The sequence below is a fragment of the Pagrus major genome, chromosome 19, assembly GCF_040436345.1.
Source record: "Pagrus major chromosome 19, Pma_NU_1.0".
In the NCBI taxonomy this organism is placed as follows: domain Eukaryota; kingdom Metazoa; phylum Chordata; class Actinopteri; order Spariformes; family Sparidae; genus Pagrus; species Pagrus major.
This window is the reverse complement of record NC_133233.1, coordinates 3,558,492-3,577,216: the sequence shown is the minus strand read 5'-3', so window position 1 is coordinate 3,577,216 and position 18,725 is coordinate 3,558,492. Positions and strand designations below refer to the sequence as shown.

The window sequence follows — 18,725 nt, the reverse complement described above, 5'->3', positions numbered from 1 at the left end:
TTTTTTAGTAAAAGTGACGTATCCTTGAAATACATTAAAGTGCAAACACTGTTGTGTAACATTTTACAATATGATGTGACCATTTAAGATGTGACAAACAGCGGAATTAAACTGAACTAGTGTTGAATTGATGTGATTGTTTAAATAGCTTCACCAAACAAGTGCTTAATATAATCTGTTACTATGTTCATTGTACTGTATTAATTAACTGTTAAAGCCACACTATCCACCTCTGGCTGCAGATTTGTGCTGTTGTGTGTTCACATCATGCCACTGCATCATCCAGACAACAGTATGATTTTCTGATAAAGCATCATTCCATTTGTTAGATTTTTGCTGTCATGCTTTCCTCTGATTGGCTCAGCTGATTCAGAGTGGTGGGAGCACTGATGTGATTGGCTGGGAGGGTTTTTGTTAATCACCACACCCTTCATTTTTCATTTCGTCCAACTCTTTTGCACTCTGTGCTGATAATGAATCAAAACAGCAGGCACACTTGGAGACACTCACACAGTCAATGTACCCAAAAACTACTCCTGTGCACGTGTCACTACCAGAAAATGGGATTGGGACAAACAGCTCTTCCCTGGGATGCCACGAGGATGAAAAGGGAAAAGGGAACTGAGCCACTGACTACAACGGAGCACGTCTTCTCATGCTGTTACCATGGTTAATGTTATCTATCTCTCTGCAGTGCTGCATCAGTGGTAGTTACAATCACTGACTGGCTACACGGCGCGAGACATAAATGATGTGCTAATATCCATAAAGACAAATCAAACTCAATCGAAGGGGGACAGAGTAGATATTCCTCGATAATGTAACATGTGAGCAATAAATCTGTTGGCAGGGGGAAAGCTTACTAGCTGTTAACTATTAGCAGGTGAGCAGCTGTGAGTCCTGCTGTGTGTCTGGTTAACGGATCAACAGAGCTAATAGCACTAATATCCAAACCGCAACAGGACTGAGGGTTTCTGTTCATAGGAACATGAATTGTTGCAATGAACTACAGGTTAATGTAACAATCCAACCGGTTCAGTACTTCTTTGAGTTATATTGGCGGTTGGCAAACCTACTGGACTGAAGTGTAGTAGTAGATTTGGCATAAACATAGACTAAATTATCTCTTAGTCCTGTTACCTTTAAATAACTAATTAGAAGATAGCATACTTTCCATTAAGTCTTTTCTAGCAGATTCCACAATGTAATTTTGTATTTTCCATCAATTAGACCTGATATTTAGTCCCTCTTTTCTTCATCATACTTGTTGCAATCTATCAGTGTATGTTTGACAGTTCCCAGTTTATATGCTTACCAATTCTATGGAGTGTCTAATTTAATAACAAGTTTACAATTAGTAAATGCACTTAAGTACTTCAGCTAAGTACAGGTTAGAGACAAAAGTACTTTGAATGCTAGTAATTTTAATTATTTAAAAGTACCAGCATTAATTAATGGAGTGGCTGCTCAGGAGTTAGAGTAGTCGTCCACCAATCGGAGGGTCTTGGCTTGATTCCCAGCCCCTGCAATCTACACGTGGAAGTGTCCTTGGGCAAGATACTGAACCCCAAATTACTCCCGATGGCTCTTCCATCAGTGTGTGAGTGGTTATCGCTCCCGATGAGCAGGTGGTGCCTTGCATGGTAGCCTCTGTCACCAGTGTGTGATTGTGTGTGTGTGTGAATGGGTGAATGCTGACCTGTGTTGTAATGCACTTTGAGTCATTGGTAGGACTAGAAAAGCACTATATAAATACAGTCAATTTTACGATTATGGATGACAAAAAAGTTTTAAGAAAAAATTATAATTTTGTGTTGTCTGAGAAAGTCAAAATTTAAACAAAATACTTGTTTGTTGTTGATTTTTAAAAGCAAAACAAATACAGTGCCACCATGCTGTCTACTCTGAACCATTTCAGTGTCTTAAGCTTAGTCCATATCCAAGCTGCACACTTCTACACTACATGTTGAACACCCGGTCGGTCTGAATAAAAACATCCTGACTTAATTACACCAAAATCAGTATGCAGTGTAATGAAGACTGCCATCAAAGAGAAAGTCTCAGGGCAGCAGGGGAAAGAGAAGCAAACTTGTGCTGCTAAATCTGGTTAAATGTAATGTTGCTGCTTTGAGACTGTGTGCTGTGAGACGTGCCAGTATGCCTGGGCTGTGTTCAGTTATTCACAGTGAGTGTGTGTGTGTGTGTGTGCGTGTGGTTGTAGACAGTCAGGCAGGCAAGCAGCTGAAACAGACACAGAGGCGTACAGACAGCCCTACATGTAGCAAGAGCAGGATCACTGTGTGTAAACTACCGACCAGCTACTGCAGCAGTAATCACTGCACTTAACATTCAAGGTGCACTGCACCCCTGTTGGCTGCATTTTATAAGTTCATTCCACATTCAGCTCATAATTGGCAGATCTAATGAAAGAGCTGTGAAACATAACACAAGCATCATTCATTCAGGGGCCAGGGAGATATTATGGTAAGTAAAGGAGGTCTCTGCAGTCCCTGTTATAGCTAATTCCGTTTATTTTCTGATTGTAATGGAAAAGATCAGGCGAAAGCCACAGGAATATCTGCAGACGTTGTACTGAAATAATCCCATCAGGGTTCATTCTCCCTGAGATGACAGCAGGGTGACTAATAACTCATGAGACTGATCACATAAAACAATGGTAATGTTGGATTGCACCACTTTTAAGAAATCCAATCACTACAGATACACTTAGAGGTTTCACATTTGATCCTTTTGACTGAGCTATGACACAACATTGTGAGCATCATATCATGGAACTAAACTCGGTTAAAAGTCAGATTTAATACAAGATTTTTCTACAAGAAAGCTGTGTCTTAAAGGTGCAATTTGTAAGAATTGGCCACAATTGTTGAAGGTCACTCCAAACCTATCAACAGAGTCAATGCTAACTGCTGCTCACTATACTCTTTGCTATAGCTATCTATGCTATAACTACCAGCTGTGGTTAGCTAGTTAGCTCAGTTTGACAGCAGGGAAAACAGTGCCAGAGTGATTTTCGGCAGCTTCGACCAGGATTTTGACTCTGCAAAACAACCTCCACCTGAACAACTAAGTAGGTCAATTGCCAGTGACTCCCAAATTGGCATACTGTACATGACTGTTAGAAGCCAGTGACAGGCAGCTACAGAATCTTCATGTCACGTGGTTAAGGTTGCGAAACAGTTTGTTTGATTAGTCCCATGTGGCACAATCAGTGGTCTCAATCTGCAGACTTTGTCGTGCTAATACTTGATAACCTTACTTACTTATCTCCAAAGTACTATGAGAGCAGTACTTTCAGACTATCCCCCTTGAGGTAACAAGTTGCCTTATGAGTAAGGTTGCAGGGGTACACCGTTTTCAAGCTAGTACATGGTATGAAAATTTACGATTATAATATTTTGTACATTTGCTTATCAACGCAAATTATTGATTACACCTGATAGGACTGGCTAGCTGGTTAGCATGCTAACTTCAGAAGATATCTCTGCAACACAGTAGCAACAAGTACTTAACATAAAACATAATTGTTATTTCTCCACATTCTTTTGGTAATGTTCGTTTGTTGAATGTTTGAACCATAATTTGGGCTATATTGTACACATTGCACCCTTAAAGCTGCAATAATCTATATTTTTATATAAACAATAAATCAAATGTAAACAATGAAAGATGTGGCTCATACTGATGAGCCTCTTGTAGGTCACTGTTTTGGAACTCTGACCTGTAACTCTGCTCTGATCAATGTGGATTCCAAGAGCAGCAGGCAGCTTTTTCACTAAAAAAAGCTCCAATAAACCTGGTCTCTACTAATTGCTCAGCACCAAACAACAGACCAATGCAGTTACAAACTAGCTGGTAAACAAAGAGCAGCATTAGGCAGCTGAAGAGCCATATATTCTCTGGTAGAGAACGAAAACCAAAGTCAAAATGAGGGATATATTGGAATAATCGTATGGACACAAACACAACCCTAAATAATGTGGTGTTTACAGACTGTTGTGCTGCCCCCAAGTGGCCAAAAAAATTAATTTATGCATCTTAAACATCACCATAACAGGAATCACTGAGACAGCAGCTCATAATTCTTCGGGTTGATAATTACTTATCATTCGCCTCTTCACTTTGGAGAAATCAAGTCAGTACAGTCACAGGCTTAACATGTGATCATGTTTACTGAGCAATGGAGACTCAACTCAGTCTCTAAATGCCATTTTAAATTTGATTATGTCATTGACGTATAATGGAACAAAGATCAGCCCAAAGTCAGCAGTGATCTACACGGAGGCTGAATCCTGACAGAACTGCTCGGGAGAATATTCCCTCAAAGATGACAGCTAATAATTCATCAGACTGACCAACAGCCATCTCCCATTGGTGCACTTATTGGATATCAAATCGATACAGATAAATAGGTAGGTTTTCACATTTGATGCATGGTGTATATGACATTTTAAATTTTGTCTTGCATTATAATGGGGAGCGAAGATCAGGCCAATGTCAGCAGCAAAATTTGACTTTGCATGTTTGTGGTTTTTTTTTTAATATACAATAATCTATGGCAGTGACGAACACATATTCATTATAAATCATTGTTTGAAAATTTGAATTTTTACATCAAGGTATGGTGAGATTTACAAATGTCTTATTTTGTCCAAATGGAGAAAAGCAGCAAAGCCTCACATTGGAAAATCAACCAGAATGTCTCCTGTGTTTTGGATTATCAAATAATTCATCAGTTATTCAAGTTGTTGGCAGTTTGTTGGCAGAGATAAACAATGTTTCTTATCTGTTTAATGATCACTGAACCTGCAGGTTGATGGGTGAAGTTTGCTGATGAAGTGTACACTCACCAGCAGCGTGGGCAGCCCAGCCACCACAGCATACAGCAGGACGGGCGGGATGGCACTGTTGTCCTCCGATCCCAGGTAGGGTTTGGTGTAGGTGGTGTCATAGCAGAAGAAGCCCTGCACGTGCACGCTGAAGGTGTCGGTGTACTCAAAGTAGTAGGCCAGCATGACGGTCCCGGCCATGATCACCAGCTGGAAGTACAGCATGATGCAGACGGAGAGCGAGAGACATTTAATTAGAACAAAGCCTTTTTTCTCTCTCTCTCCTACCCAGCCTCCTCCTCCTCCCCGGCGGCACCAACTCCCGCTGACTGCCTCATGACGACTCGGCTGCACGCGATGAGCCGCTCTCTGATCGTGGTGGAGCCTCAGCCGCCCTGGCTACCTCTGCTCGCTGCTGCTGCTGCGACTACAGACTCTGTGTGTGTGTGTGTGTGTGTGTGTGTGTGTGTGTGTGTGTGTGTGTGTGTGTGTGTGTGTGAGAGAGAGAGAGAGAGCTACAAGAGAGCAGGAGAGAGAGAGAGAGAGAGAGAGAGAGAGAGAGAGAGAGAGAGAGCAGGAGAGAGAGAGGGAGGAAAAGACAGCGCGGTTTGTGAGGATGTGCAAGCATGTAAGAGATGAGGAGGATGGGCTAACCCCCCTTTGCATGTATCTGTGTGTGTGTGTGTGTGTGTGTGTGTGTGTGTGTGTGTGTGTGTGTGTGTGTGCTTGTGTGAGAAGAGACAGATTAGAGGGACATGTAAGCATGTAATGGAGGAGCTCCTCCTGTTTGTGTGTGTTTCTAAACTGGACATAGAACCAAGACATGGACTGCCATGTTTAACAGATTTAGGAGCAGGCAGGAGAACGGCAGAGGAGAGAAGGAGAGAATGAAAGGAGAAAAGAGAAAGAACATGAAAAGAGAGCTGGAAAGAGGGGGAGGGAGAGAGCTAGACGTCATATGTTTCTCGACCACTGGCAGAAGCTGAAGCTCTCCACTCTACATTCAGCCCATATTTCATCAGAGAGAAATGAGAAGGATTCAAGTTGCATACAATACTGTGTGGAATGTAATCTCATTGATAAAATCAAGAAAGTACGCAGTAGGGACGGGACAGAAGACTGATATATAAATATGTTGTATTGCTTCCTTTTGGGATAACATTATCAATTCACCGGTGCCAGATATTGATATTTTTCATCAAAGATGGAGGCGCTCTAAACAGATTCTGTTTGACGGCTTGACGTACCAGAGTCAATACTTCATAACTCTTTGTGGTGTAAACTTCTGTAAACTTAATTTATACAGATTAAATAGAATTTAGTGAGCTGTAGCTGTATCATTCATTTAAACATTTTAACTCCAGAAATGTTCTGCTTTCTGACAGTTCAGTCTTTTGCCAGTTCATGAGTATTTTATATTGCAATGATGACACACGGACACAGAGAGAAGTCAGTGTGTGTGACAAAAAGGCTCTATGAACTTTTCTATACATCGTTGAGTCTCAGTTCAATGTCAATTCTGTGAAACTGACACGACAATGTTGTGCATTAATACATATTTCCTGCTCTTTGCCTTTTTCGTGATATTTTGTATTCTTTAGTTTGATAGATATGATGTCAAATGTAGTGATTATCACAGAATCACTGTACCCTGATAGTCTTATCATGGGCAACATATAGTGAATCATACCATATCGCATTTTAATCTCATTTCCACCTCTGGTACACAGTCCTCATCTCATTGAAAAATACATGCAAAAATATATCTGAAGCTAATATACATTTAGTCTGACTCACAGGCTGTGGATATAAGCCTGCCATTGACCCAACTATTTCAATCAGAGTTCTCCTCCCCTTCTGTTATCTGCACGTTACTGATTTTAAAGTTTCCCACACTATTTGGAACAACAACCACCTTCAAGCTAGCAACCTACATACTGAACCTGTCAAGTTGTCTAAGGTCATCTATTGTAGTATAGCAAAACGCTCAGACTTGATCTGTTTTCTGACAACCATCGACAGTATGAGCTGATTTGGAACATTTTTAACTGCCAGCAGTGTGCACCGATCTGTTCAACAGATCAACTTAACATGAGCTTCTGTTAAATCGTCTTTGTTTTTAACCGATCCACTGAGCTCCTCCAGAGCTATAATATAGGCAGGCTTCACCTCTGGGGCACCAATGATGAAGTTATGTTTGTCCTTTTTATCAGTAAAAGTGTGATCACATAGTCCAAATGTGTCTTTTACTGTTTTATGTGCATATCATTTGTTGCTTCTCCACTTGCAAATGTTCCACAAAAATATATATATAATATTCCCCCACACTATGTTTCAAGGGCACTGTCACTTAGCTCAACACCAGCCAAGAGGATTGTGATTGTTTTAACAAAATACAAATAAGTCAAAGTGTTTTTTTCCCTCTACCAGAATGAAAGTGGACAGACCTCTCTCCAGCACTGGCACAGCACTAAAGCAAAGCGTGAACATTGGTCTGGCTATGTCATACTCATGTACAATAAACTTTGGGCAGTCTGGGTCAGTCAAACCAAGTGGGTATCTTCAAAAGTCTTTTCTACAAAAGTACCTCTTTGAGTCACTGTCCCTCCACCGCAGCTGAGCAAGAAAACACACAAAGGGAATTATGTACTAAAAAGGTCGTCTGTAAGATACTCACGAGGTTCGACAGCCGACTCGCTAGAATACAATGCTGGCAATTTGTTTCTGCAAACCATGTTATATGTACCATATGAACATATATACATACGTGTTATATCACCTTCACATTACATGTACTTGAGCTGTATGAGTGGCATTACAGCTAGGCAAGAAGGCTGCCAAGCCAGGGACCACTGTTCTGGACAGCGTTTCAACATTTGTAGGCTCGACATTGCAGGACAGTTTCAACAAGACGTCAATACTCTGGATATTTACCAGCCGTATCTGTGACAATAAAATCAGATATTGTTGCGTCATTCAAGAACAATTTATTCAAAATAACACATTTTCGGATGAACAAACTGAACTGAATCATTTCCTTAAAAAATCCGTTCATTAGTCAGATCAGCTGAGCTCTCTCTCAGTTTGAGAGCATACAGGGATGTCCCCTCACTCAGTGATTCACCACATTTGTCCTCAGGAGGAATGGGGTGTGTTCAAGACAGCAAATACTCAGTTCAGCTTAGGTTGCTGACATGTAGCTGCAATGATTCAACAACATTGGTCTTGGACTGCCATCCAGATATACTGTATGACATTATCTGATTTTATATTATAAATATATTTATATTATATACATAGGCTAACATAATGGTTGGGCGCTGTGCCAGATGCACACATGGTTACACACACACAAATACACACACACAAACAAAACTAAGTAGTGAGTGTGAGCCCGCTTCCTCTCATGTCTTTCAGTCTACAATTTCTAAGTTGTAGCAAATATTTTATTTAATAATAGGTGTCACTAAAATGGATGTGACATACAATAGTGATGTACATAGGGTAGGACTTCAGATTTTTGTTTTGCAAACGGTATCTTTATTCAACTGAATTCTCCATTCTCACTTCATTAGTTAGCAAGCTGATGTGAATGTTCAGCTGTGTGTCAGTTCAGTGAGTGGAACTCACTGAAGTTTAGGTCAAGCAATGAATGATGTGGTGAACAAATCTTTGTACTTTCTCTTTAATAATACTGTCTCTTTAATAACCTGATAAGCTGACAGAGATTCAGTAGACTGAAAAGAAGAGCTTTACATATCACTAACGTCTGGACATTATCCAGCCCTGTTTGTGGCAACAGGACCATGTGACCAAGTGTTTTTGTGCCTAAACCTAACCAGACCACAAACACAGCGTGGTCACAAGGTAAAATTGAACACCGAACTAAAAGGAATGTAAAGTTGGAACAAAAAGAAATGTGAAGTTTCAACATATCTGAGGTTTGCAAAAATGTACATGCCAACATTTATTCTGGTGATTGGGTTGGGAGACTGCTGAAGTAGTGGCATCCCTACAGCCACAGAGTGTTGACTATGAAAAGGCAAAGCATTTTAATGTGGTGTGATTTTAGACAATCACACCAAAAGACCTGATCTACTTCTTGATACAGTTACATACAAAAAATAGGTTTTGATTATTTGCTAGGGTTTGTGTAGGGAACGCTTGGCAACTGAATTATGGAGTAACTTTTGCTGAAGTAACAAATGAGGCCAAAAACCCACATGAAGGAAGACAAATATAGGAAGTGAGTTTCCTTCTGAGAGATAAAACTCTCCATCTAGAACAAGCTGTACTTGAGACAATAATTCTCTGTATAGTTGTTTTAAACTTCCTGCACAACATCTTTGAGAATCAAAGCTAATTCTCGACCTCAGGATTAGTAGTCTGACAAAATAATCCTCACTCAAGGTCCACTAGCTATCTTTTATTCTAGCTTTCAACCACATCTAATGGTTATCTACACTGGAGATGAAAAACTGCCATCTCCGATGAATTGTTATCAGTATAAGTATTATTTTAAAAGACACTTGTACGGTATCAATCATTCTGAATGCAAAATAAAAGGCCTACGTGCACGTGGATTTTTTTCAGCTGATGCGATAACAGATGCTGATACCTAAACGACAAAATAGGTCAATCAATACCAGCGACAGACCTTTGTTTTAGGACATTGTGGTTTGAGTTAAAATAACTACATTAGTTATGTAACTTCACTTCCAAACATAGACTTCACCGCCTTAGTAAGTTAAAATAACTCACCATTTACTATTGGTGTCACACTGAACATGAACAGCAGCCTCCTGGCTGAAAGTCCTGTGCTTGTTTTACCTGACCATCCACCTCCTCCCTGTGTGGACTTTGTCACTCTTTATACTACTTCCCCTGAATTTCTCCTTTGCTGTTGTTAATAATTACTATGGCCACTAGAAGCCACCACCTAACAAGAAACGTAAATATGGGCTGTAATAAGCTGTTTTCATAGTCGACCAATATGGACATATTCCTGGTGAGGATGAGCTGAAGAAATAGCTGGTAATATAAAGTTCCTAATATCAGGCTGACAATTTATTTAATTTCAGTGATGTGCATAACATTCCCTACCTGAGAGTTTCAGATAGGAGTAAACACAGAGCATTATCTTCACACCCTGCAAGCTCTTATTTAGAATTCCTCCTTCATTCAATAAGGCACATTTTTGTCTAACTGTGTTCTCCTGCCGTTTACACTTCTTAATTCTTTCATACCACTTCGTACATTTCCACTTCCTGATATGCTGGAATGGTGACATGATAACATATCACAAATATGTTAAACATCCACCACTCACTCTGTAGTTATTTATATTTTATTTTCCTTTGTTTCGTTTCCTTCTATTGCTGCAGCGACCCCATTTCCCCACATGGATCATTGAAGCCTCATCTTATTTCATACTGCACACTCTCTCTGTCTTTCTCCGACACCGGAAACACATTTATCTGGTGCACTGACACTCAGAAATCCATAAGTGAAGGCTGTCAGAGGAGACAGAGAGATGGATGGTGGCATAGAGGCAGACAGAGATGGAGATGCAAAGGGTGAGTGGAGTCAGGTGGGTACACGCTGACAGTTTTGAGTAATGGCTGCCATTACAGTGTCACTCCCCACTTTAATACTAACTAGGCCAAATCTATATGCTGCTTGCTTCATGCTCAAAAACACCAGAGAAACATCTAATGATGTATTTTTTACCTCATAACAATGTCATCAGAAAGGATGAAATGATTATGATACCTTACAAGGAAACATTTTCAGGATGTTCTAATTATTGCTTTTGACGGGCATTCAAGGGGACCCAGGGTTTGAGTGATAGACTCATAGTATTTTAATAATTCTGAATTTTTCTACTGTTTAGGAATTATCAGAATATTGTCATACATGTGAAAATCTCATATAGTCAAATTAATTTCTGTCTTATTGTGGCTAAACAAAGCTTTAAATTCAGCTGCAGCCATTTCAGGGATGCTGGCCAAAAAGGCATTTGCAGCCTGTGACACCTGTGACACTTCATACATGAACCTGATGGTAATCATGCTGCACATTTCACATGCTTCCAGTATAGCTCATTGTTGCCAGAACATTTGGGTCAAATTTGTCATTTCTATGCCTGCAAACTTCCATTAAAAAAAACACAGGTGCTCCTGGAGGTGTGGGAACACTGAGCACATGTGACATTTATGATTTCACACGTGAGATATTATATTGTATACTATATAAAGAAAATATGATAAATTCACACATGCTGTGCTGGTATTAGTGCAACTGAAAAAAGGTAATGACAATGGTAATAATTTCCTGTCTTGATTTTAATATGAATAGACTTACATATACTGACATAGAAGGAACGAGCAGAAATCCTTCACATGCTGTTTGCACTTTTTTTTACACATATGCAGTGTATGCTGTTTGCCACACACACACACACACACACACACACACACACACACACACACACAAGATCAACCATGCAGAAAGGAGGCTCCAAATCCAGCCAATCAGAGAGCAGTTCTTGTAAGCAGTGGTGAGTGTATGAACACAGTTGAGCCCTCTGTAGACCTACAGGTCCATCTGTCACTGTCCCATTCAGCCTATGAGGAGTCCTACAGTCACTGTTCTACTGCTGCAGCACACACTCACACAATGACACACTGCAATCTGCAGCACACTTTGGGCATATTTGTTTAATACACAGTATTCAGTGAAGAATCTTCACTAATAAAATGATCAGCAGATAACTTAATGTTAATTTCGGGATTCAGGACCTCCCAGCTAAGCTCATCTAATCATATCACAATAACTTGACATGACCAGTTCAATAGTTTTTGAAAAATGTCCATGAATTTCAGAATCTTAGTATTTGGTATGACATTGCTTTAATGACAGCATGCACTTAAACTGGCATAGACTCCACAAGTTTGTCCAAAACCTGATGACTCATGTTATCCCAGCTGATTTGTGTTCCACAAAGCTTAGTGTGATGTCACAGAATGTTTGGCTTTTTCAGTCTCCAAGTGCTCCCATGAATGTTCAGTTGGTTGATCAGGTGGTGTGGAGCAGCCAGATGTACAATATTTATTGTTATCATAATCTTGCCCTCTGTGCAGAGTATGATCAGTCATCCAAAAATGCCATAATGTACAATAATTTGACCATTTTGTGATGCATATATTCATAGTTGATTTAATTTACCGTTCCTGTTTTAATTAATTTTCTGACATGATCAGGATATCTACTATTTTACCTCTTTCAAGCCAGTCATGCTTTGTGTAGGCTCTCATGGTGAACATAGCTGTCCTCTCTCTGCTGCTCCACTTGGAGGTGGAGTTTGAACTGTCTCAGTGAGGTATGCTGTGTTCACACTGAACTGTTTTGAAAGCTCAAGTAAGCATGGTTATTTACTTAATTACGCAGAACATGAACAGGCTTCCAGTCATGCTGTCATGTAATTTAATATTGTGTAAGTAGGCTATTACAAAAATTGTGAGACCAATGGATTTGAAGACACATCAGAGCTACATCAATTGCCTTGAAGAAATATGATGTGGGTCAAAAATGTGTTTTTTATACAAGTTTGGTAATATTACACACTGACGTCTATTCATTCTTGTGGTTATGACTCAGGTACGATAATTTTCCCTACGAAAAATTTAAGCCTGTGGTATGATAGCTGAACATTTCCCATATGGCAGCGCTGCTGTGGAGGAAAGTCCATGATAGTCAGGACTCCTTGGGCTTTAGTCTTCAAGTAGTTCTATCAAAGCTTTGAGGCGTGCTTGGGCTCATTATCCTGCTTTGGTATGAATACTTCTCCACAAAGATCACGCCAGAGGGTGGAGCATGTTAGACTTGGTATCGGTATCAGCAGATCCTTGATCAAGACATTTCTTTAAATTTCTGACCACTATGAGGTTATTAGTAATGCAAAACATGCTTATGGGGTCCTTATAATCACTCGGTAGACATATGATTTTATCGTTTCGAGGGGAATTGCAGTATTTTTATTTTTAAGGTTTTTGAGCGCTCCCATTGTAGCTAAAATAGCTACAATGTAATTATTGGGGCAAGTCTGACCGTCAAAGTCACGTCCAGTACTTGTTTTTTGCCACTGACAGAATGAAGAACAGAATGTTATTCTAAGTGTCTGACAACATTGCGGAAACGATTCCAACAATTTTCAATTATTTTTTTTTTCCAATAAAAAGTTTTCAGAAACTTTGTCGGACACTTAGAATAACAACCTCAGCCTGTCATTGGTAAAGGTGGAGGTAACTTTGACAGTCGGAGTTGTCCCAAAGATTACTTATAATATAAGGCCCAGGTTTAATAACAATGGAATCCCCCTTTAAGCAGGCTTCATAAATGAGACCTGCCTGGTTGAGTAAAAGTTAAAAATCCCAAATAAATCAATGTCTGAGTCAAGCAGAAACCACATTAAAATTGAGGTATTAGAACAAAAAACAAAATGATGGAACATAAAGAATCAAAAGCTCTGATAATCTACTGACATCTTGGGAATCCTGCAGGAAAAAGCAGCGAAGGAAATACTTTGTTTTGTTTTATAGGGTTGGGCGATGTCTGCTGAATTGGCATATGACGATGTCTACTGTGAAACACTGTGATGGACGATGACATTATTGTCTACGAATTTGAGGCAGCGTGTCCCCTCAGCGTTGTCATAAGGCAGCAGCCGCATAGTAGCTCACCACTGTAGCCGCTGCTGCTTCCCACCGTTGGGAACTGTCTCATCCTGCAGAGGAAACTATCTCCAGTTACCACCGACATACATCCCTGTGCCAGGTTTAAAAGCGTCCTTGTCTTTGCACCACATGTCCGTAATTTAGCTTTGTTCAGCCTCAGATGTATAAAATAACGTTTATCGACTAGCCAAGAAAGCTAAACTAAGAAAATTGTTTATAAAAACACAATGACTGAGAGAAACAGCGGCCCACGGGAAAAGAAACACTGCTGCCACAAATTTGTGTATATGGCATCGTCCATCGGCCCAACCCTAGAAGATTCCCCTATTGCTTCCTGCTTTGGCCATGGCAGATAAAATTATATTTCCCTCTATTGTATGGGGTAGGAAGCCCAAATCTCAGATCCAGATATCTCACATCATGGTCATAAAATAAAACCAAAACTCTCTGCATGGAAGGATACCACTAGAGGGAAGTCAGACAGTATTAGTGTCATTTGGCCGAGCTGACCCTTCGAATTAGAGTTGTTCTGATTCCGATATCAGTATTGGAAATGCCGCTGATGCTGCAGGAATATGCAGTTATCAGTATCAGCGAGTACACAAGTCTATGCACCGAGCCAATACCACGTAATTTAGAACCGGATCCTGCTACTTCACAGTTAGCTTCGTTAGCTAGGGTAAACGTTACACACCAGAAATCAATTCTTCTTCGATGCTCTAAAAGCCAACACAGGAAGATGTGCTGTGCTGCCCCTTGCAACTACTGTGTTTAGGGTGGCAAAGAAGAAGTTGATTTCATGTGAGTCAGACGGAGCTGGCAATGTCAGCTATTTGGCAGTATTTTACTCTGGATAACCCCACCAGTAAAACGGCGACATGTTCTGTATGCAAGGCTGTAACTTCGAGGGGTGGCACAAGTGATGCCAATTTCAACACCAGCAACCTTATAAAGCATTTGAAGATGCATCACAAGAAAGAGCACGACGAAACTGCTCTCCCAAAACCTTATGAGACGTGAAGGAACACATTTCACATAGGCTGAAAGACATGCAGGCAATCATCTTTACTACTGACATTTGCCCCTCCGATGTGTGCCCCATGTATTTGCCGAGTATGCACATTTGGTGGACAAAGTATCGGCATCAACATTTGCCCTTCAAAGTGCGGTGCTGCAAGAAAACAAGTTTGGTTTATAAGTTTTAAGGGAATTATTTATTCCTAGATTTATTGAAGTTGCTGTTGCACAACTGTTTTAAACTGTTCTATTTAAACAGTGGCTGCACTTTAACTTTAAAGTAATTGTTATTTATTCCTAGATTTCTTTATTTGTTCTTTTTCAGTTATGACTGTCAAAATAGATAATAGTTGAATGTTGTATGGCAATCATTCACTTCAAGGTTTAACCTGAACAACAATGATAGCATTCATATCACATCCATACAGGGTTGGTAGTATATACAATTGTTAAAAGAAAAAAGAAATCTTCTTCTGTCTTTTTTTTTTTTAACATGCCCTGGTATCGGATCGGTACTCGGTATTGGCCGATACCCAAAGCCCAGGTATTGGTATTGGGAAGGAAAAAATTGTATCAGAACATCTCTACTTTAATTGGTATTATTAATTAATGATCATACAGGGCTATGAGAGTGTTTTCAATGTAAACACAGTGGCAGACATGCTGGTGAGGAGAGGGAGGATGGCTGTCGCTCTCAGAAATCTTTGCTACTGCTGTCTGAATTAATGATGGACCAACCTCTTCAATTTGCTGCCACGCTTTGCTGTGTGACCCTGGCAATCACAGAAACTGCAGCAAAGGAGACGGGAGCAGAGTTAACTTGTATTTGAGTTCACTCTCACACCTCTTCACCAGCAGATAACAGACATATCCAATACGAGAAACATCCGCCACATCAGTATCAAAGTTGATTATTTGATCTGTTTATGATACTATTTAGAAGAACTTGCTAGATTAATCACATCATATTGACTTCCAGAATTTTAAGCTACAATCTACTTCGCTGCATGTTGAGATTACATTAGTTGGATAATATGAGCAGCAGCCTGTTGTGTACATTCTGATAGAATTGGAGGTAGTCAGGAACTAAGGCTGTGTAATTATACACTGCCGTCAGCCACTGGCTGTCTGTAAGCACCTTTATTGTTTAATATTCTTAAAACATGAACTAGAATGGCACTCAGCAGTGTGCCTAACCTCTGCCAAGGCCCAACAGTCTCATTTAATTCAATTAAACCTTATCCAATATCAAACTCAATAGTCCTATATCACTCTAAATTTGAAACCACCCAAAACTGCTTAACCATAATTTAAGCTCACTAGATCTGTAACAGCCAACCACTAGCACAACAAAACAATGCAGATGGAATCTCCATTGTTTTGCGCACATCATGTACTCAGTAAGTGTAGCAGCAGTGTAGAAAATCAGATGCAGAATAGAGTTGAAGGAAGTTTACTCAATCTTCTTTTCTCTTTAAAAATCACATCTCAACATAACTGTTTTTCCACAAACAAGCAAAAGCTACATGCAGGCTAGTTCAGTGTATTTTTCCATTGTTTCCCTTTAATAAAATGCATCTTTTTTTAATATAAAAGGTGCGATTTGTAAATTAACAAGATGCATCTTTGTATACAGTAATCACAAAACTAAGTAACTAACAAACAATGACTCTCCGAGGCACAGAGTAGGAAAAGGAGAAAGCAGTATTTCTGAAGCACATGTGGCAGCCATGCTGAAGCTTCCGGGTTTGACTCTGACCTTTGAGCCATATGATCTTCTTCTTCTAATGATTTTCCGACACTGTATAGCTGCCCTCCACAGTCTATGAGTACATATTTAACTTATATTTTATACAGGCCAGTTGCGTGTAGAAATTATATAACTGCCCAACTAACATGTTGAAACGTCGTTTCTGAGGAAAATATAGATTTAAAAGAGAAGTCCAAGATCCAAGTCCAAGATCTGGAAACTCCCTGAATAACTGTGTCCATCCGTCCGTCAATCAATCAGTCAATCAATCAATCAATCAATCAATCAGTCAATCAATCAATCAATCAATCAATTTGTATAGCGCCAATTCACAAAAAAGTCATCATCAAGACACTTTTCAAATTGAGCAGGTCTAAACCTCTGAGCAGGTCTTGATTGATTTATTTACAGAGACCCAACATTTCCCCCATGAGAAAGCATTTAACAACAGTGGTGAGAAAAAACTACCTTTTAACAGGCAGAAACCTCAGGGCAGAACCGGACTCAATGGTAGGCAGCCATCTGCCAAGACCGGTTGCCAAAAACTAGGGCGCCAAAATGTCTCGAGCCGGCCCTGCTCTGACAGTGCTGTCAGCAGCCTGACAGGAGTGATGCTCCGTGGTGCACTGGGACTTGATGTTTTCACATCACAGATGACAAAGAAAGATTGTCTTTATTTATCCCACAACGGGGAAATTCAAATGTTACAACAGCTCGAGGTGCAATAGTACAAGTAGAATCAGAAAAATATGGATAGAAATATTAAATATTAAATAGAAAATAAATTGAAAAACACAAGATATTTACAAAAGCAAACAAGTGGGTGGAAAGTGTTCATGTAGTGCTTGAGTTGATGGCTGTGGGGATGAATGATCTGTGGAAGTGCTCCTTCTTACACAGTGGGTGTAAGAGTCTGCTGCTGAAAGAGCTGCTCAAGGCTTCCACAGTCTGCTGCAGGGGGTGAGAGGTGTTGTCCATGATTGACGTTAGCTTGGCTAACATCCTCCTCTCACCCACCACCTATGGAATCCAGCGGACAGTCCAGGACAGAGCTGGCCCTCCTGACCAGTTTGTTCAGTCTCTTTCTGTCCCTGTCCATGCTGCTACCAAAAGACATTAAAACGAATCTGAGGCTGCATAAAACACACACTGATGTAGGCTGATAGAGAAGTTTAGTGTGCTGCTAAACTGAAAAAAAAGACGAATAGTTGAATCCTTTTATTGAACAGCAAAATCTGATTCAACCGATAAAATCCTGAGTTGGGTACATCCCCATCACATCATACTGATACAACTGTCTACAATATTCAGATAAACTAAGTAGAGTTTTTTTTCTATGGTTTCAACCTGAACGGCAATCATCTGTTATCATCATCACGAGAGAATACAGAATCAATCAGAGCTAATTATTCTTGACAGTGGCCCGGTTTGTTTATTCACCAATACTAAGTTTGTAGCTTTGATTGTTGAAATCTGCGTGTCAAGGATCGGTCTTGTTGCAGCAGAAAGTATCGTGTCACGATGATTAAGATATCATAAGATATCACAGTGCAGAGATGGTCGGGAATGATGAGCAGCGGATTTTGTTTTCTGTCTTTTTTCGCTCATAATGTAGCATTATCAGGGATAAAGATATGATGCACGCTCTGCATGGATGGTGAGTTCACTGCGTCCTTTCACATTTTAACGCGTCAGAGACGCAGAACACATACCTACAGTAGCAACATCACTTCACACAAACACAAGATATTAGACTGTTTTCACATTTCCACACTGACAATCAGAGCCGGACCTTGGCATAGGCTGTATAGGCGAATGCTAAGGGCACCATCATCCACGGGGGACACCGCAAATGGGGGGGAAAAAAAATAAATAAACAAAAAAATAAATAAAAAATTACTATTTTTTACCAGTGCTATTACTAATATTATTTTGAAATATTATATAAGCCCACAGCAACATAACTTCATAGCAAAGCCTATTAAATAATGGAGAGGCCTTTTTTCTGGGTTCCTGGCTGGCTCGTTGCACTGTACCTGCCCTCTGTGAGGGTGGGGGGCGGGGTCGAGAGGCGAGCTGCCTGAATCTGACCGGACCGTGACCCAAAGACCAAGAGAGAGATACATCAGTACTGTAGCGGAACCACTATGTCCAAAAGACTGAAACCATCCGGCGCCCAGGGAAGGAAAAGAAGGAAAGAAGAGGAAGAAACACGTGAAAAAGAAAGAGCTACAGTAACGTCAATGTGATGAAGTGAATGAAACTAATAGTTTAATGATCGTAGTTACTGTTGTTGGAGCAGAGTGTTAGCTTGCTAGCTAACTTCAGACGATAGTAGCATTGTTTAATAATCAGTAAATAGCTGAGTCGACG

The 18,725-nt window shown here is 40.1% G+C and overlaps 1 protein-coding gene across 1 annotated transcript in view; it reads right to left on the bottom strand.

Moving 5' to 3' along the window:
- plppr5b (phospholipid phosphatase related 5b) overlaps nucleotides 1-18,725 on the bottom strand; it is a 158,254-nt gene that overhangs the window by 94,271 nt on the left and 45,258 nt on the right. Inside the window, exon 3 of the mRNA XM_073488533.1 lies at nucleotides 4,872-5,060. Coding sequence (XP_073344634.1) covers nucleotides 4,872-5,060 — 189 coding nt within the window. The remainder of the gene's footprint in view (nucleotides 1-4,871; nucleotides 5,061-18,725) is intronic.